The sequence below is a fragment of the Tachyglossus aculeatus genome, chromosome 22, assembly GCF_015852505.1.
Source record: "Tachyglossus aculeatus isolate mTacAcu1 chromosome 22, mTacAcu1.pri, whole genome shotgun sequence".
NCBI classification, from domain to species: domain Eukaryota; kingdom Metazoa; phylum Chordata; class Mammalia; order Monotremata; family Tachyglossidae; genus Tachyglossus; species Tachyglossus aculeatus.
The window spans coordinates 46,896,477-46,917,419 of record NC_052087.1 but is presented as its reverse complement, the minus strand read 5'-3'; the positions used below and the strand labels follow the sequence as shown (position 1 = coordinate 46,917,419).

The following is a 20,943-nucleotide window of genomic DNA, read 5'->3' as shown; positions in this document are numbered from 1 at the left end:
GCTTAGCCTCGTACAAGCCTTTCATGTTGGGCAGGGTTAGGGGGTAATGCTAACAGGAAAAATAGGAAACTATTATTATTATTTCCAAAACTATAGCCAAGGGTCTGACCACTGGGGCTTGGGGGAGCTTGGAGTCTAGGTTGGCAAACTTTTGGCTAATTATCATCAATTGTATTTATTGAGCGCTTACTGTGTGCAGAGCACTGTACTAAGCGCTTGGGAAGTACAAGTTGGCAACATATAGAGACGGTCCCTACCCAACAGTGGGCTCACAGTCTAAAAGAGACAGAGAGAGAAGTTGAGAGAGACAGATGGGGGGGGTGGGAGCAGAGAGAGGGAGGACTAGGAAGACCCCCTCCAGAGAAATGTCCACCCTGTGGGTACACATACAAATTCGTTCATTCATTCATTCAATCGTATTCATTGAGCGCTTAATAGTAATAATAATAATAATAATAATGGCATTTATTAAGGGCTTACTATATGCAAATCACTGTTGTAAGCGCCAGGGAGGTTACAAGGTGATCAGGTTGTCCCACAGGGGGCTCACGGCCCTAAATCCCCATTTTACAGATGAGGGAACTGAGGCCCAGAGAAGTTAACCGACTTGCCCAAAGTCACGCAGCTAAGTGGCAGAGCCGGGATTCGAACCCATGACCTCTGACTCCAAAGCCCGGGCTCTTTCCACTGAGCCACGCTGCTTCCCATGTGTGCAAAGCACTGTACTAAGCACTTGGGGGAGTATAATTCAACAATAAATGGATGCAGTCCCTGCCCACAATGAGCTTACAGAGCGCTATACCAAGCACATTTCCCCAGAATTTCCATTTCCTTTAGCTGTTAGAGACTGTGCTTCCATTAAAAAAAAAATGTGTAAATGACATAAAAGCATCACTTTTTTTTAAAATGGAAGCACAGTCTCTAACAGATAAGGGAAATGGAAATTCTGGGGAAATGTGTCTATTGTTAAATGGTAATAATAATAATAATAATAATAATGGCATTTATTAAGCGCTTACTATGTGCAAAGCACTGTTCTAAGTGCTGGGAAAGTTACAAGGTGATCAGGTTGTCCCACAGGGGCTCACAGTCTTAATCCCCATTTTACAGATGAGGTAACAGAGGCACAGAGAAGTTAAGTGACTTGCCCAAAGTCACACAGCTGACAATTGGCGGAGCCGGGATGCGAACCCATGACTTCTGACTCCAAAGCCCGGGCTCTTTCCACTGAGCCACACTGCTTCTCTCCCAAGTACTCTCCCAAGCGCTTGGTATAGCGCTCTGCACACAGTAGCGCTCAGTAAATGTCCTTCACCAGACTGATCCCCCTCCTCCCCCTCCCCATCCCCCCAGCTTTACCTCCTTCCCCTCCCCACAGCACCTGTATATATGTTTGTACAGATTTATTACTCTATTTATTTGTCTTGTACATATTTACTATTCTATTTATTTTATTTTGTTAATATGTTTTGTTTTGTTGTCTGTCTCCCACTTCTAGACTGTGAGCCCGCTGTTGGGTAGGGACCGTCTCTATCTGTTGCCAACTGGACTTCCCAAGCGCTTAGTACAGTGCTCTGCACACAGTAAGCGCTCAATAAATACGATTGAATGAATGAATGAATGAAATGTGATTGATTGATTAATAAGAGCTTAACAAATGCCATCATTTTTTTTAATTGATTGGGAAGTGGTCCCCAGAATTGGCAGTATTAGCTAGGGTAGTGGTGGTGGTGAGTGAGAGTTTCTTTGATTTCCCTTTCTCGGCCGCTACTTTTTTTTTAACAATATTTGTTAAGTGCTTACTATGTGCCCGGTACTCTGCTAAGCACTGGGATAGATACAAGCTAGTCAAGCTAATCAAGCTTTCTTATTCATTAACATTAGTGTTTCATTAATCCTATAAATTATACTGAAATTTACCTTTTTAAATGGTATTTGTTAAGCACTTACTATATGCCAGGCATTGTACCGAGTCCTGGGGTAATACAAGATAAGCAGCTTGGATATTTCAACATCAGCATCTGTCACCTGATCAAAAATGAATGAATTTGTCTGATCCAATTTTATAATAATAATAATGTTGGTATTTGTTAAGTATTTACCATGTGCCAAGCACTGTTCTAAGCGCTGGAGTAGATACAAGGTAATCAGGTTGTCCCACGTGGGGCTCACAGTCTTCATCCCCATTTTACAGATGAGGGAACTGAGGGCCAGAGAAGTGAAGTGACTTGCCCAGAGTCACACAGCTAAGTCACGGAGCTGGGATTTGAACCCATGACCTCTGACTCCAGAGCCCGTGATCTTTCCACTGAGCCACGCTGCTTCCTCAGGGCTTCCCTTATCTGCTCAGGGCAGTGATGTGTTTATTTCTTGATGTGCCTGTTAATAGCGGAATGGAAAATGACTGGTCGTTTAGGTATCAATATTGGTACTTCATTATTCATAAACATTAATATCAATCAATCAATCAATCATATTTATTGAGTACTTACTGTTTTCAAAGCACTGTACTAAGCGCTTGGGAAGTACAAGTTGGCAACATATAGAGACAGTCCCTACCCAACAGTGGGCTCACAGTCTAAAATACTTCGTTATTATATTGTGCTGAAATTTACCTTTTCTCAGTGGTGTTTGCTAAGTGCTTACTCTGCGCCAGGCACTGTTCTAAGCGCTAGGGTAGATATACAAGCTAATCAAGTTGGACACATGCCGTGTCCCACATGGAGCTCACAGTCTTCATCCCCATTTTGCAGATTAGGGAACTGAGGCCTAGTGAAGTGACTTGCGCAAGGTCACACAGCAGACAAGTCAGACAAGTCTTCTAGACTGTGAACCCGCTGTTGGGTAGGGACCGTCTCTATATGTTGCCAACTTGTACTTCCCAAGTGCTTAGTACAGTGCTCTGCACACAGTAAGCGCTCAATAAATATGATTGAATGAATGAAAGGTGGACCCCATCCACCTCAACTTCATCTTCACCTGCTTTCATCCTGCCCTTTCATTCATTCAATCGTGACTTGCCCAAGGTCACACAGCAGACATGTGGTGGAGCCGGGATTTGAACCCATGACCTCTGACTCCCAAGCCCGTGCTCTTTTCCACTGAGCCACGCCATGTGTCCCGCATACAGTAAGTGCTCAATAAATACAATTGATTGATTGAGTCCCGGTTTTCTAATTCCCGGCGGAAGGGCATAGGAAAAGATGATGATGAGAAAGCTGGGAGAGTTAACATGGAAATGGTAATTCCAATCATCAAATTTCACACGAGGGTAGGATGAAAAAGCTAAAATTGTCCTGAGAACAGGAGATAATGAATCTTCAAGGCAATGAAAATATTTCATTCACCACCCTGAGACAAAAAATAACACACGAGACATTCGCATTTTGTTATCCTCGCCATGTGGCTTTGGAAGGATCATGGGACATGAAAGGAACTTCCCATTTAAGAGGTCGTAATATTCATTCATTCAATCGTATTTATTGAGCACTTACTGCGTGCAAAGCACTGTATTAAACGATTGGGAGAGTATAATATAACAACAGACACATTCCTGCCCACAATGAGCTCACAGTCTAGAGGAGGAGACAGACATTAATACAGATAATTAGATAAATAAGTAAATAAGTTGCAGATATATACAGATACATACATATGCGCTGTGGGGATGGGAGGGAGGATGAATGAAGGAGCAAGTAAGAGTAGCGCAGAAGGAAGTGGGAGAAGAGGAGAGGATGGCTTGGTCAGTGAACTTCCCAAGCGCTTAGTACAGTGCTCTGCACACAGTAAGCGCTCAATAACTACGATTGAATGAATGAAAGAATGAATGCTGGGATTAGAATCAGCATGGCTCAGTGGAAAGAGCACGGGCTTGGGAGTCAGAGGTCATGGGTTCTAATCCTGGCTCTGCCACATGTCTGCTGTGTGACCTTGGGCAAGTCACCTCACTTCTCTGGGTCTCAGTTACCTCATCTGTAAAATGGGGATTAAGACTGTGAGTCTTATGTGGGACAACTTGATCACCTTGTATCCTCCCCAGCACTTAGAACAGTGCTTCATACATAGTAAGCACTTAGCAAATGCCATTATTATTATTATTAGAATTCAGGTCCTTCAGACTCTCAGGCTCGGGCTCTATCCACTAAGCCATGCTGCTTCTCCTTCTAGACTGTGAGCCCGGTGTTGGGTAGGGACTGTCTCTATGTGTTGCCGACTTGTACTTCCCAAGTGCTTAGTACAGTGCTCTGCACACAGTAAGCGCTCAATAAATACTATTGATAGATTGATTGATTCTCCTTACCTCCTCACCAAAGACAAGACTTACATCCATTTCTTCTAGTGCCAGCAAAAATAATAATAGTAATAATAATAATTTTGGTATTCGTTAAGCGCTTACAATGTGCAAAGCACTGTTCTAATGCTGGGGAGGATACAAGGTAATCAGGTTGTCCCATGTGGGGCTCACAATCTTAATCCCCATTAACAGAGAAGTTAAGTAATAATAATAATAATGGCATTTATTAAGCACTTACTATGTGCAAAGCACTGTTCTAAGTGCTGGCACTGTTCTAAGCGACTTCCCCAAAGTCACACAGCTGAGAAGCGGCGGAGCCGGGATTTGAACCCATGACCTCTGACTCCCAAGCCCGTGGTCTTTCCACTGAGCCACGCTTAAGCATCCTGGTTCAAACATTTAATAATTAGGGTTTTTTTTCCCTAGTTCTTTGACCTGTGTTCCACTGCTTCTTATTTTTCCTTCCAGATTGCATGTGGATCTGAGCATAACCTGGCAGTGACTGGTAAGTTCAATTCCTACGGTGCATTAGCACAGATTCTTTTGACCTTTGTAATTTCCCCTTCACAATCATTTGGAATTTCACAGGGACCTTCCAGCAATCAGAAAAAGTATTCAAGGCATCATGAAAGGGACCGAATTAGAAACATCTAGCTTTAATTCTATTTGTTCTGGCGACTTGACTCCTGGCCACATGTTTTGTTTTGTTGTCCGTCTCCCCCTTCTAGACTGTGAGCCCGCTGTTGTGTAGGGACCGTCTCTATATATTGCCAACTTGGACTTTTCAAGCGCTTAGTACAGTGCTCTGCACACAGTAAGCGCTCAATAAATACGATTGAATGAATGAAAGCTCAAAGAGGCAGAAGAAAGAACGGTGATCTACGGCTATAGAGCTCAGGAGGGAAGCAAAATCTGAAATTAAAATGTAGTCAAGATGAGAATCTCGCGGACTAGTTAGAATCAGGGGAACGGAAAGGAAACGGTGCCACTTCCTTTATGTTCATCTTGGGACCTTTTGCAGCTGAACTATGGAAGAGTTGGAATGATAAAAAATTCACCAATCAAAGGAAGAGACGAGCGCATTTCCTCTTTAGGGTGCCACAGCTGCGGTGGCGGGGAAGAATTTAGGTGCTCCAGGGGCCAGTGTGAACCCAGAAGGATCACAAGAAAACGGAATAAGTAGAACACAGGAAGGGCGGAAGAACATTCTACCAAAGCGAGAAGCTGTATGGTCTAATGGGTAGAGCCCGGCTCTGGGAGTAAATCAATCAATCAATAAATCAATCATATTTATTGAGTGCTTACTTTGTGCAGAGCACTATACTAAGTGCTTGGGAAGTACAAGTTGGCAACATATAGAGACAGTCCCTACCCAACAGTGGGCTCACAGTCTAAAAGGGGGAGACAGACAACAAAACCAAACATACTAACAAAATAAAATAAATAAACTAGATATGTACAAGTAAAAGAAATAAAGAAATAAATAGAGTAATAAATTTGTACAAACATATATACATATATACAGGTGCTGTGGAGAAGGGAAGGAGGTAAGATGGGGGGGATGGAGAGGGGGACGAGGGGGAGAAGAAGGAAGGGGCTCAGTCTGGGAAGGCCTCCTGGAGGAGGTGAGCGCTCAGTAGGGCCTTGAAGGGAGGAAGAGAGCTAGCTTGGAGGATGTTGGGAGGGAGGACGTTCCAGGCCCGGGGGAGGACGTGGGCCGGGGGTCGATGGCGGAACAGGCGAGAACGAGGTACAGTGAGGAGATTAGCGGCAGAGGAGTGGAGGGTGCGGGTTGGGCTGGAGAAGGACAGAAGGGAGGTGAGGTAGGAGGGGGCAAGGAGATGGACAGCCTTGAAGCCCAGGGTGAGGAGTTTCTGCCTGATGGGCAGATTGATTGGTAGCCACTGGAGATTTTTGAGGAGGGGAGTAACATGCCCAGAGTGTTTCTGGAAAAAGACAATCCGGACAGCAGCATGAAGTATGGATTGAAGTTGGGAGAGACCCGAGAATGGGAGATCAGAGAGAAGGCTGATGCAGTAGTCCAGACGGGATAGGATGAGAGCTTGAACGAGCAGGGTAGCAGTGTGGATGGAGAGGAAAGGGCGGATCTTGGCAATGTTGCGGAGCTGAGACCAGCAGGTTTTGGTGACGGCTTGGATGTGAGGGGTGAGGGGTGAGAGTTAGAAGGACGTAGGTTCTAATCCCGACTCTGACATGGCTCTGCTCTGTGAGTTGGGGCACGTCACTTCGCTTCTCGGGGCCTCAGTTCCTTCATCTGTAAAAATGGGGATTAAGACTCGTGGCTCCACGTGGGACAGGGACTATGTCCAACATGATTAGCTTGTGTCTACCCCAGTGCTTAGTACAGTGCCTGGCACATTAATCATTCAGTGGTATTAATTGAGCGCTTACTGTGTGCAAAGCACTGTACTAAGCGCTTGGAACAGTGTTTGACACTGTTCCAAGTGCAGTACAATTTGGCAACAGATAGGACAATCTTTCTAGACTGTGAGCCCACTGTTGGGTAGGGACCATCTCTATATGCTGCCAACTTGTACTTCCCAAGTGTTTAGTACAGTGCTCTGCACACAGTAAGCGCTCAATAAATACGATTGAATGAATGAATGAATGACAATCCCTACCCAGCAACGGGCTCACTGTCTAGAAGCATAGTAAGTGCTTAACAAATTCCATAAAAAAGGAATACATGAGGGAAAACAGGGAAGCAGGATTGAAGGATGGAATGGTTAGAGAGATTAGGGGAACTGTGATGGAAACCTGGGGAAATCCTGGGTGTAAGGGAGGCAGGATAGGAAATCATTAGGGATGATGACGAAGGGAAGATTATCTGTTCACCTAGAGGCAATTCTCCCTTCTCCACAAGTGTCAGAGGTGGGATTGTATTTATTGAGCGCTTACTGCGTGCAGAGCACAGTTGGCAAGTTGGCCACAGATAGAGACAGTCCCTACCCAACAGTGGGCTCACCGTCTAAAAGGCGTCATAGGTTCTAATACTGGCTCTGCTGCTTGTCAGCTGTGTGACTTTGGGTAAGTCACTTCACTTCTCTGTGCCTCAGTTACCTCATCTGGAAAATGGGGATTGTCTGTGAGCCCCACATGGGACAACCTGATCACCTTGTATCCACCCCAGTGCTTAGAACAGTGCTTCGCACATAGTAAGGCTTAAAAAATGTCATTATTATTATTATTGTCATTATTCAGTGTTCTGCACACAGTAAGGGCTCAATTATTATTATTGCCATTATGGTATTTGTTAAACACTATGTGCCAAGTATTGTTGTAAGCATTGGGGTAGATACAGCCCCACGTGGGGCTCACACTTTTAATCCCCATTTTACAGATGAGGCCCAGAGAAGTTAAGTGACGTGCCCGAGGTCACACAGCAGACAAGTGGCGGAGCCAGGATTAGAACCCACGTCCTCTGACTCCCAAGCCCGGGCTCTTTCCACTAAGCCATGCTGCTTCTCCAGTCAATCAATATGATTGAATGAATGAAGGAATGAGTGAATCTTACTCTCCCAAGCGCTTAATATAGTGAATGAATGAAGGAATGAATGAATCATACTCTCCTATGCACTTAGTATAGAAGCAGCGTGGCTCAGTGGAAAGAGCCTGGGCCTTGGAGTTAGAGGTCATGGGTTCGTATCCCGACTCCACCACATGTCTGCTGTGTGATCTTGGGCAAGTCACTTAACTTCTCTGGGCCTCAGTTACCTCAACTGTAAAATGGGGATTAAGACTGTGAGCCCCACGTGGGACAACCTGATCACCCTGTATCCTCCCCGGCACTTAGAACAGTGCTTTGCACATAGTAAGTGCTTAACAAATGCCAATTATTATTATTATTATAGTTCTCTGCACAGAATAAGTGCTCAATAATTACCACCGATTGTAGATTTCAGGGGTGCAAAATGGATCAGACTCAAATTATTCGACTAAAAACCTATTGGCCATAATGGTTGAAATCTAGGAAAGAGGGCAGTCTTGCTCAAACTCTCTCTGCCTAAAGATTCTAGACTGTGAGCTTGTTGTGGGCAGGGATTGTCACTCTTTATTGTTGCATTTTCCCAAGCGTTTAGTACAGTGCTCTGCCCACAGTAATGAATACGATTGAATGAATAAAGAGCCCGCTTGCTCAGGTGAAGAGAAATCCAGGACCAGTGGGTCAAAGACAAACCTGGCACACATTTCAGAGTGTGGTGTCTGAGTAATATATATATATATATATATTTTTTTTTTTTGAATCTCAGTAGCAGCAGCCAATTTCCTCTTCCTTTGTAGTATCTGACCCACTCCTCATTGAGCTGAACTTCTTTGGCGTGTTCCCAATACTCCTACCTCCAGATTCAGCTGGAGAATTGCCAAGTCCGGTCTGTAGTAAGAAGGGCTTCCCCAAATGGAGTCAGAGAAGGAATGGCGAGATGTGATGGACAGCTACTTGCTTAAGGCCAAGATTGGGGCAAGCTTTGTTCTTTGGCTCTATTCCCCCTTTCTTTTTTTTTTAATGGTATTTGTTAAGCACTTACTATGTTCCAAGGCTCTGTACCTTCTAGACTGTGAGCCCACTGTTGGGTAGGGACTGTCTCTATACGTTGCCAACTTGTACTTCCCAAGCGCTTAGTACAGTGCTCTGCACACAGTAAGCGCTCAATAAATACGATTGATTGATTGATTGATTAATCGCTGAGGTAGATACAAGATAATATAGACTGTGAGCCCACTGTTGGGTACGGACTGTCTCTATATGTTGACAACTTGGACTTCCCAAGCGCTTAGTACAGTGCTCTGCACACAGTAAGCGCTCAATAAATACGATTGATGATGATGATGATAATAATAATAATAATGGTGTTAAGCGCTTACTGTGTGCCTGGCACTGTACTAAGCACTGGGGTGGAGACAAGCAAATCAAGCTGGACACAGTCCCTGTCCCACATGGGGCTCACAGTCTTCATCCCCATTTTACAGATGAGGTCACTGAGGCCCAGAGAAGTGAAGTGACTCGCCCAAGGTCACACAGCAGACAAGCGGCAGAGCTGGGATTAGAACCCATGAGCTTTTTACTGCCAGGCCCAGGCTCTTCCACTACATCATCAGGTTGGACACAGTTCATATCCCACGTGGGATAATGATAATAATAATAATTGATGGCATTTGTTAAGCGCTTACTATGGGCAAAGCACTGTTCTAAGCGCTGGGGTGGATGCAAAGTGATCAGTTTGTCCCACGTGGGGCTCACAGTCCTAATCCCCATTTGACAGATGAGGTAACTGAGGCACAGAGAAGTGAAGTGACTTGCCCAAAGTCACACAGCTGACCAGGGATGGAGCCGGGATTAGAACCCATGACCTCTGACTCCCAAGCCCGGGCTCTTTCCACTGAGCCACGCTCCTTCTCTATGAGAGAACCGATGAGAACTGAAGCCCGGAGAAGCGAAATGACTTGCCCAGGGTCACACGGGAGACAAGCGATGGAGCTGGGATTAGAATCCTGGTCTTAATGAAGAGCGGATTGCTAGGAGATTTGGGTTCAGAGGAGCCTGAAGAACAATGCTAAGAGGGAGGAGCAATAGAAGAAAAGAGAGAGAAACATTTTGAGCAAAGGACAACAGAAATCTTAGCTATTGTTTCAGAGGGCTGCCTCTGGTGATTCAGAAGCAAAAACCTATCCTAGCACCAGGCTTTCCTGGCTGTTAAAAATGATCTTAACATCATCATCATCATCAATCGTATTTATTGAGCGCTTACTATGTGCAGAGCACTGTACTAAGCGCTTGGGAAGTACAAATTGGCAACATATAGAGACCGTCCCTACCCAACAGTGGGCTCACAGTCTAAAAGGGGGGACAGAGAACAAAACCAAACATACTAACAAAATAAAATAAATAGAATAGATATGTACAAGTAAAATAAATAGAGTAATAAATATGTACAAACATATATACAAATATACAGCTGCTGTGGGGAAGGGAAGGAGGTAAGATGGGGGGGATGGAGAGGGGGACGAGGGGGAGAGGAAGGAAGGGGCTCAGTCTGGGAAGGCCTCCTGGAGGAGGTGAGCTCTCAGCAGGGCCTTGAAGGGAGGAACATGAAGCCACAAGAGTGCGGTTTTTGTAGAAAGCAGGGATTAAGTCTAGGCTTCCTAAAGAATAATTTATCTGAATTTAGGGAATGATTTAAATGGGTTCAATTGAAGCCGATCCACCACCGATAGCGTGAAAAACATAGCCATTGCTCCTGGATATGAGCAGTCCTGTTGCCTTCAGCTTCCCGGGTCAATCAATCAATCGATTGTATTTGTTGAACGCTTAACTGTGTGCAGAGCACTGTATTAGTGCTTGGGAGAGAACATTTCAGCAGAATTAGCAAACAAGTTCCCTGCTCATAACTAGTTTACAGTCTAGAGGGGAACACAGATGTTAATATGAATAAATAAGTAACTTATAATGTATAATCCTGGTTTTACCACTTGTCTGCTGGGAGACCTTGGGTAAGTCACTTCATTTCTCTTTGCCACAGTTACCTCATCTGTAAAATGTGGATGAAGACTCTGAGCCCGATGTGGGACGGGGATCGGGTCCAACCTGACTAGGTGGTATCTACCCCAGTGCTTAGTATGCTTTCGTAATTTGAACTAATTATTTGTTGTACTGTTGTTTAGCCTAGGTAGGCATCATCCCCCCACCCTACCTCCTTCCCCTCCCCACAGCTCCTGTATATATGTTTGTACAGATTTATTACTCTATTTATTTTACTTGTACATATTTACTATTCTGTTTACTTTGTCAGTGATGTGCATCTAGCTTTACTTCTATTTATTCTGATGACAATGATGTGCATCTAGCTTTACTTTTATTTATTCTGATGACTTGACACCTGACCACATGTTTTGTTTTGTTGTCTGTCTCCCCCTTCTAGACTGAGAGCCCATTGTTGGGTAGGGACCGTCTGTATATGTTGCCATCTTGTACTTCCCAAGCACTTAGTACAGTGCTCTGCACATAGTAAGCGCTCAATAAATATGATTGAATGAATGAATGAATAGTACAGTGCCTGCCACACAGTAAGCGCTTAACGAATACCATACAAAAAACCAAAAAACATCCTACTGTCCTAATCCATTCACCTGCCTTTACTCATGTCCTAAGCCATCAAGTAAACAGTTTAGGTCCTAAGAAAACAGCGCTTAGAACAGTGCTTAGCACATAGTACGTGCTTAATAAATGCCATTATATAAAAAAAAAAAAACAGACAGCAAGCAAACAGGCAAAGGACAAAGAGATCTCTCCTGTTTTTCAACAGTCTCTAAAGGAGGAGATTCCACAAATTCCCTCAGTAACTTTTCCCAGCTTTTAAGAACCCTCTCGGTCAGGAAATTCTCCCTTGTATCTGACGTGAATCCTTCCTGCTCTAATTTGTCCTCTTGTTCTGTCCTCAGTGAGATGGAGAACATCTGGTCTCCATTTTATGTATAATTACCGTTCACATATTTGAACACCATTATTATGATTATTTTCCTCCAAATCAGCCCTCTTTCTGGAGCCCCAGATTTAGATCCTGCTCTGGATTCAAATGGAAATTCTGTTTGTTCTTGCCTGGAAGTAGGGGCTTCTGTAGCAGATATCATCCCCATGATTAATGCGACCTTTTGACCATGAACTTGTCATTGCAAGAAGCAACTAGAAGCAGTGGGGTCTAGTGGATAGAGCCCAAGCCTGGGAGTCAAAGGGACTTGGGTTCTAATCCCGGCTCTGCCGCTTGTCTGCTGTGTGACCGTGGGCAAGTCACTTCACTTCTCAGTGCCTCATCATCGGTAAAATGGGGATTAAGACTGTGAGCCCCCTAAAGTACAGGGGCTGTGACCAACCCAATTTGCTTGTATTCACCCCAGGGCCTGGCACATAGTAAGTGAGGCTCAATGGAAAGAGCAATGGGCTTGGGAGTCGGAGGTCATGGGTTCAAATCCCACCTCCGCCAATTGCCAGCTGTGTGACTTTGGGCAAGTCACTCTGGGCCTCAGTTACCTCATCTTTAAAATGGGGATGAAGACTGTGAGCCCTGTGAGCTGCACTTGGGACAATCTGATCACCTTGTATCCTCCCCAGCGCTTAGGACAGTGCTTTGCACATGGTAAGCACTTAACAAATGCCATCATTATTATTATTATAAGATATATCACAATTATTATTCTTATTATTATTGTTGTTGCTGTTATTGTTATTATGATTTGCTCCTTTAGAGATGTTCCTTTCTCTAAAGCAGTGTAGCTCAGTGGAAAGAGCACGGGCTTGGGAGCCAGAGGTCATGGGTTCTAATTCCAGCTCTGCCACATGTCTGCTGTGTGACCTTGGGCAAGTCACTTAACTTCTCTGAGCCGCAGTGACCTCATCAGTAAAATGGGGATTAAGACTGTGAGCCCCATGTGGGACAACCTGATCACCTTGTATCCCCCCCAGCGCTTAGAACAGTGCTTTGCACGTAGTAAGCACTTAACAAATGTGATCATTATTATTATTATTCCTTTAGGAAATATATACAATTATCAAAAGATAGAAGATCAGCTTTTAGATGATCTTAGAATGTTTCTTGAATTCATGATTAACATTTATTTGAGTAGGACCTGCTTGTCTTGGCTAGTTAGTAATAATAACAATAATAATAATAATAAACTGTGGTATTTGTTAAGTGCTTACTATGTGCCCAGCACTGTTCTAAACACTGGGGTAGATACTAGTTAATCAGGTTGGACACAGTCCCTGCTCACAAGGAGCTCACAGTCTTAATCCCCATTTTACAGATGAGGGAACTAAGGCCCAGAAAAGTGGAGTGACTTGCCCAAGGTCACAGAGCAGACATTTGACGGAGCCGGGATTCGAACCCAGAAGTGTAAGCCTCATGTGGGACAGGGACTGTGTCCGACTTGATTGCCTTGTATCTCCCTCAGTACTTAGACAAGTGATTGGCACATAGTAAGTGTTCAACAAGTTGTTGTTGTTTTATGCTGTCGAGTCGTGTCCGGCCCATAGCGACGCCATAGACACATCTCTCCCAGAATGTCCCACTTTTCATTCATTCATTCAATTGTATTTATTGAGCGCTTACTGTGTGCAGAGCACTATACTAAGCGCTTGGGAAGTACAAGTTTATTCATTCATTTATTCAGTCGTATTTATTGAGGACTTACTGTGTGCAGAGCACTGGACTAAGCACTTGGGAAGTACAAATTGGCAACACATAGAGACGGTCCCTACCCAACAGCGGGCTCACAGTCTAGAAGGGGGAGACAGACAACAAAACAAAACATATTAACAAAATAAAATTAATAGAATAGTAAATATGTAGAAGTAAAATAGAGTAATAAATCTGTGCAAACATATATACAGGTGCTGTGGGGAGGGGAAGGAGGTAAGGCGGGGGGGATGGGGAGGGGGAGAGGAAGAAGGGGGCTCAATCTGCAATCGTTCTGGTAGTGGATCCATAGAGTTTTCTTGGTAAAAATGTGGAAGTGGTTTACCATTGCCTCCTTCTCTGTAGTAAACTCGAGTCTCTGTCCTCGACTCTCTCCCGTGCTGCTGCTGCCCAGCACGGGGGAGTTTGGGCTTGTAGCAGATTGCCTTCCACTCGCTAGCCACTGCCCAAGCTAGGAATGGAATGGGTATGCCTCTGCTGGACTCTCCCTCCCACAGCCGAGACTGGTAGAATACTGGAAACTCCAAGTATGACCCTCAGAGGGGGTTTAACAAGTACCATTATTATTATCCATGTATGTGATTTACCCATATAATGAAGGCTACTGCATCAGCCTTCTCTCTGATCTCCCATCCTTGTGTCTCTCCCCACTTCAATCCATACTTCATGCTGCTGCCCGGATTATCTTTGTCCAGAAACGCTCTGGGCATATTATTCCCCTCCTCAAAAATCTCCAGTGGCTACCAATCAATCTGCGCATCAGGCAGAAACTCCTCACCCTGGGCTTCAAGGCTGTCCATCCATAACCTCGTCCCCTCCTACCTCACCTCCCTTCTCTCCTTCTACAGCCCAGCGCGCACCCTCCGCTCCTCCGCCGCTAATCTCCTCACCGTTAGGCCTCGTTCTTGCCTGTCCCACCATCGACCCCCGGCCCACGTCATCCCCCGGGCCTGGAATGCCCCCAATCCCTCTGCCCATCCGCCAAGCTAGCTCTCTTCCTCCCTTCAAGGCCCTACTGAGAGCTCACCTCCTCCAGGAGGCCTTCCCAGACTGAGCCCCTTCCTTCCTCTCCCCCTCGTCCCCCCTCCATCCCCCCATTTTACCTCCTTCCCTTCCCCACAGCACCTGTATATATGTATATATGTTTGTACATATTTATTACTCTATTTATTTATTTATTTTACTTGTACAAATCTATTCTATTTTATTTTGTTAGTATGTTTGGTTTTGTTCTCTGTCTCCCCCTTTTAGACTGTGAGCACACTGTTGGGTAGGCACTGTCTCTATATGTTGCCAACTTGTACTTCCCAAGCTCTTAGTACAGTGCTCTGCACACAGTAAGTGCTCAATAAATACGATTGATTGATTGATCGATTGGTATTTGTTAAGTGCTTACTATGTGCCAAGCACTGTTCTACATGCCAGGGCAGATACAAGGTAATCAGGTTGTCCCATGTGGGGCTCACAGTCTTAATCCCCATTTTCCGGATGAGGGAACTGAGGCCCAGAGATGTGAAGTGGCTTGCCCAAAGTCACACAGCTGACAAGTCGTGGAGCAGGGATTAGAACCCACAACCTCCGACTCCAAACCCCGGGCTCTTGCTAATAAGCCACTCTAGGTTCGTCTTTCCTCCCGTGCTGGTTCAACTACTGTACGTTTATTTCTGCCAGCCCCTCTCCCCCGTTAGACCATGAGCTCTTTGAGGGTAGGGGTTGCACCTGATTCTGCTTCTCTGTTTTCCTCAGTGCTTAGGTCAGTGCTGCGCAAAAAGTAGGCGTGCAACAGTTTCTGTTGATGTTTTGCTAATGATGATGACAAGTTAGTCTCAAATGAGAACTCTCTGGCATCACAACTCTCTGGCATCATGGAGCAAGAAGCAGCGTGGCTCAGTGGTAAAGCACGGGCTTTGGAGCCAGAGGTCATGGGTTTGAATCCCGGCTCCGCCACGTCTGCTGTGTGACCTTGGGCAAGTCACTTAACTTCTCTGAGCCTCAGCTACCTCATCTGTAAAATGGGGATTGACTGTGAGCCCCACGTGGGACAACCTGATCGCCTTGTATCCCCCAGCGCTTAGAACAGTGCTTTGCACATAGTAAGCGCTTAACAAATGCCATTATTATTATTATTATTATTATTATTATTATTATTATCACAACTGAGGTTTGGAATACTTTTCAAAAATAACTGCCAACATTTTAACACCTCCCCTAGGAATATGACCAATAGATTGAGAGTTTGAAATGACTTCTAGACTGTGAGCCCACTGTTAGGTAGGGACCGTCTCTCTATGTTGCCAACTTGTACTTCCCAAGCGCTTAGTACAGTGCTCTGCACACAGTAAGCGCTCAATAAATATGATTGAATGAATGAATGAATGAATGACTTTGCATCATTCTGGTGGTTTAAATGGAGATTAACCCATTGGCTCCCAATTAGTGTTTTAGAATCCGTCAGTGAAATAAATTGTATTTATTGAGCACTTGCTATGTCACTTCTCTGAGTCTTGGTTACCTCATCTGTAAAAGGGGGATTAAGACTGTGTGCCCCAGGCGGGACAGGGAATGTGACCAACTCGATTTGCTTGTATCCACCCCAGCGCTTAGTACAGTGCTTGGCCCTTAGTAAATCCTTAACAAATGCCACAATTAAATAGGTAGGGGAAGCAGCATGGCATAGTGGATAGAGCATGGCCTCGGAGTTCGAAGGCCATGGGTTCTAATCCCAGCTCTTCTACCTGTCTGTTCTGTGGACTTGGACAAGTCATTTCACTTCTCTGTGCCTCAGTTCCCTCATCTGTAAAATGGGGATTAAGACTGTGAGCCCCAGGCAGGTCAGGGACTGTGTCCAACCTGAATTGCTTGTATCCACCCAGCCCTTAGTACAGTGTGTGGCACATTTTTAGCATTTAACAAATGCTAAAACTAGTGTTGTTATCATTACTGTTTTCAGAGCACTGTACTAAGCGCTCGGGGGAATACAATAGAGCAGAGTTGGCAGACTCGTCATTCCGTGCCCATAGTGAGCTTGCAGTCCAGAGGGGGAGAAAGACATTAATATAAATAAATAAATTTACAATATTTATGATATAATAATAATAATAATGGTAGTCAGATGACCTGGGTTCTGATCCTGGCTCCGCCACTTGTCTGTGTGTGACCTTTGGCAAATCACTTCACTTCTCTTTGCCTCAATTCCCTCGTCTGTAAAATGGGAATTAAGACAGTGAGCCCCATTATAGGACATGGATTGTGTCCGACCTGATTAGCCTGTATCCAACCCAGTGCTTCTTTCAGTGTCTGGTATATAGTAAGCGCTTAATAAATACCATAAAAAATTATGGTTATGTACATTATTACTGTGGGGCTAAGGGAGAGGTGAAGAAAGGCCACAAATCCAAGTGGGTCAGAGACTGTGTCCAACCAGATTATCTTTTATCTACCCCGACGCTTAGAACCGTGCCTGACACACAGTAAGCACTTAACAAATACAATTTAAAAAAAAAGCCATTTATGTCCAGAACTCTACAACCTCCTACTATGGAGAATTTCTAAAATCTGCGTCTCAGAGAAGGCAAAGGGCTCTTGAGACAGATTCCATTTTCTTTTAATTTACGACATCAGTTTACAAAAAGGGAAACCCAACGATTCCAACTAAATTCGAACCGGAAGCTGCATCGGGGGAATTACTATGATGAACCGACGATGAAAAGTGGGCTTGTATGACAGATTAAGTAGCGGTCACGGGGGCCTGTTGGAGGAGGCTGGCGGATAGAACAGTGCTTTGCACATAGTAAGCGCTTAACAAATGCCAACATTATTATTATTATTATTATTATCTGTCGGTCAGCCTGCCAGCGTCAGTTAGACATTAATGGTAGCAATTCGGAGCTCTGTCTGACAGCCAAGTGCCCGAGGATTTGGTTAGGAGACGGTCACCATTTCTCTTCATTTCTCCTGTGTATGACCATCCATCTGGAGGCATTTTTAACATACCCCGAATCGGTCAGTCAATCATATTTACTGAGGGTTTATTGTGTGCTGAGCGCTGTACTAATTGCCTGAGAAAGTACTACAATAGACACGTTCCCTGCCCGCAATGAGCTTATGGTCTAGAGGACGGACATTAATAGAAATAAATAAGTGACAGATATACAGGGAGGCAGCGTGGCTTAGTGGAAAGAGCCCAGGCTTGGGAGTCAGAGATCGTGGGTTCTAATCACAGCTCTGCCACTTATCAACCAGGTGACTTTGGGCAAGTCACTTCACTTCTCTGTGCCTCAGTTACCTCATCTGTAAAATGGGGATTAAGTCTATGAGCCCTATGTGGGACAACCTGATTACCTCGTATCTACCCCAGCGCTTAGAACAGTGTCTGGCACAGTAGTAAGCGCTTAACAAATACCATCATTATTGTCTATACGTAAGAACTGGAGGAGTGGGAGGGGGATGAATAAAGGGAGCAAGTCAGGGTGATGTAGAAGGAAGTGGGAGAAGAGGAAAAGAGGGCTTAGTTAGGGAAGGGCTCTTGGAGGAGATGATGTGCTTTCAATAAGGCATTGATGAGGAAACTGAGATACAGAGGAGTTGCCCAGGGTCACACAGCAGACAAGCCACAGAATTGGGATTAGAACCCAGGTCCTCTAACGGCCAGGCCTGTGCTCTTTCCACTAGGCAACTGTTGGGTAGGGACTGTCTCTATATGTCGCAAACTTGTACTTCCCAAGCGCTTAGTACAGTGCTCTGCACACAGTAAGCGCTCAATAAATACGATTGATGATGATGATGATGATGATAGGCAACACTACCTTCTAGTAGAGTTAGAGAACTGTAAGAAATGGCCACCTCTCCTGTCCCCTAAGGAATTTTCTCCTGTTGCGGTGAATCTCAGTTATATCAACCTGACGATGATCTCTTTAGTCTCCGAATATGTATGGATCGTTCAAAAAAGTGGCAAAGTGCAGAAAATGTAATCACCTTAGCACGGAGGGGCCCTGGGGGTTTCCGTTAGTACGTGCCAACTTCATGATTTGTCAGCTGTTCTTGTCTTCTCTTTGCTTCTCTCTTCCTCTAGACCTTGATCTCCTGTAGGCACGGAGCGTGTCCACCAACTCTGTTAATTATGGTACTTGTTAAGTGCTTACCATGTGCCAGGCACTGTACTAAGCACTGAAATGTTTGGTCGCTTTAAGCAGTGTCACCTATTGGACAGAGCCCAGAACCAGGGATCCGGAGAACCAGGTTCTAATCCTGGCTCTACCGCTTGCCTATTGAGTGACCTCGGGCAAGTGACTTTAATAATAATAATAATAATAATGATGGTATTTGTTAAGCGCTTACTATGTACCAAGCACTGTTCTAAGTACTGGGGTAGATACAAGTTAAGAAGGTTGAACATAGTCACCGTCCAATGTGGGGCTCACACTCTTAATCCCCATTTTACAGATGGGGTAACTGAGGCCCAGAGAAGTTAAGTGACTTTCACAGGTCACACAGCAGACATTTGGCAGAGCCAGGATTAAAACCCACGTCTTTCTGACTCCCAGTCCCGTGCTCTATCCACTAAGCCAAGTGCTTAGTACAGTACTCTGCCCACAGTAAGCGCTCGATCAATACGATTGATTGATTGATTCTCTCAGACCCCATCTCTCCTCCCTCTAAGGTAACTTTAAAAATGGGCTTCCTCATTATCTCGGCTTCAACTTCATTCCTGTCATTTATCCAGGAAAAGGGCAGAAACCACGGGGCCCTCAGTATTGATTAGATTTTCTCAGATCTTCATCAAGGTTTAGAGTTGTCTTGGGAAGTTTATCTTCCTTTTTTATACCCAAGTCAACTGAGGAAAAATGAGAAATAATAGAGTACAGTGGGGCTGAGTGAAAATCTGGTCTGGGAGAGAAAAGAAAAGACCACGGGCTTGGCAATCAGGAGGCCTGAGTTCTAGTACCAGCTCTGCCACTTGCCTGCTGTGTGGCCTTGGGTAAGTCACTTGACCTCTCTGGGCCTCAGTTCCCTCACCTGTAAAATGGGGGGATCCCTGGTCTCCTTCCTACTTAGGCTGTGAGCCCCAAGGGGGACGGGAACTGGTTCTGATCTGCTGTATTTACCCCAGCAGTCAGCACAGTGCTTGGCATATAGTAAAAGCTTCACAAATGCCACAGATATTTTTTAATGCTATTTGTTGAGCTCCTACTGTGTACTAAGCACTGGGGTTAAATACAAGCTAATCAGGTTGGACACAGTCCATGTGCTACGTGGGGCTCACGATCTCAATCCCCATTTTGCAGATATGGTAAGTGAGGCCCAGAGAAGAAGCAGCATAGCGCAGTGGAAAGAGCACGGGCTTTGGAGTCAGAGGTCGTGGGTTCAAATCCCGGCTCTGCCAATTGTCAGCTGTGTGACTTTGGGCAAGTCACTTGAATTCTCTGGGCCTCAGTTACCTCATCTGTAAAATGGGGATTAAGACTGTGAGCCCTCCATGGGACAACCTGATCACCTTGTAACCTCCCCAGCGCTTAGAACAGTGCTTTGCACGTAGTAAGCACTTAATAAATGTGATTATTATTTTTATTAATAATAACTGTGGTATTTGTTAAGCGTTTACTATGTGCCAGGCACTGTACTAAGTGCTGGGGTGAATACAAGCAAATCAGGCTGGACACAGTCCCTGTCTCACATGGGGCTCACAGTCTCAATCCTCATTTTACAGATGAGGGAACTGAGGCAAAGAGAAGTGAAGTGATTTGCCCAGAGTCACGCAGCGGACAGGGTTTAGACTGTGAGCCCACTGTTGGGTAGGGACTGTCTCTATATGTTGCCAACTTGTACTTCCCAAGCGCTTAGTACAGTGCTCTGCACACAGTAAGCGCTCAATAAATACGATTGATGATGATGGTTTGGCGCCGGGATTAGAACCCAGGTCCTCAGGCTTCCAGGCCCGGGCTTTATCCACTAGGTCACACTGTTTCTTCTATGATTGTTAGTGTTAGGATTGACTAGGTGGACAACTAATAATAATAAGGGGGAGAATGAGAGATTCTAGGTGATTGGACAGCCCTTTCTGCTTCTTCCACTTTTGGGTCTTTACAGCCTGGAGCTCAACTGTTTCCCAAATTCCTGAAATCTAGGGAAATTGTCACCATGGGGAATAAAGCAGTGTGGCCTAGTGGAAAGAGCACGACCCTGGGAATCAGAGGACCTGGGTTCAATCTTTCATTCTTTCGATCACATTCATTGAGTGCTTACTGTGTGCAGAGCACTTTACTAAGCACTTGGTTCTCATCCTGGCTCTGCCACTTATCTGCTGTGAGACCTTGGACCAGTCACTTCGCTCCTCTGGACCTCAGTGACCTCTTCTGTAAAATCGGAATTAAGACTGTGAGCCCCACACGGGACATGGACTGTGTCCAACTTTAACTCGTATCTACCCCAGCTCTTAGAACA

General features: G+C 45.0%; 1 protein-coding gene and 1 non-coding gene across 5 annotated transcripts in view; one reads left to right on the top strand and one right to left on the bottom strand.

Moving 5' to 3' along the window:
• SERGEF (secretion regulating guanine nucleotide exchange factor) overlaps window positions 1-20,943 on the top strand; it is a 316,021-nt gene that overhangs the window by 162,553 nt on the left and 132,525 nt on the right. The window contains exon 10 of one of the 4 annotated variants that reach the window (XM_038764501.1): window positions 4,763-4,799. The exons of the other annotated variants lie outside the window; for them this stretch is intronic. Coding sequence (XP_038620429.1) covers window positions 4,763-4,799 — 37 coding nt within the window. The remainder of the gene's footprint in view (window positions 1-4,762; window positions 4,800-20,943) is intronic. 4 annotated transcript variants of the gene reach the window in all.
• Window positions 13,913-14,048, bottom strand: LOC119944397. The gene has a single exon (XR_005455879.1). It is a non-coding gene; the product is annotated as a small nucleolar RNA SNORA7 (small nucleolar RNA).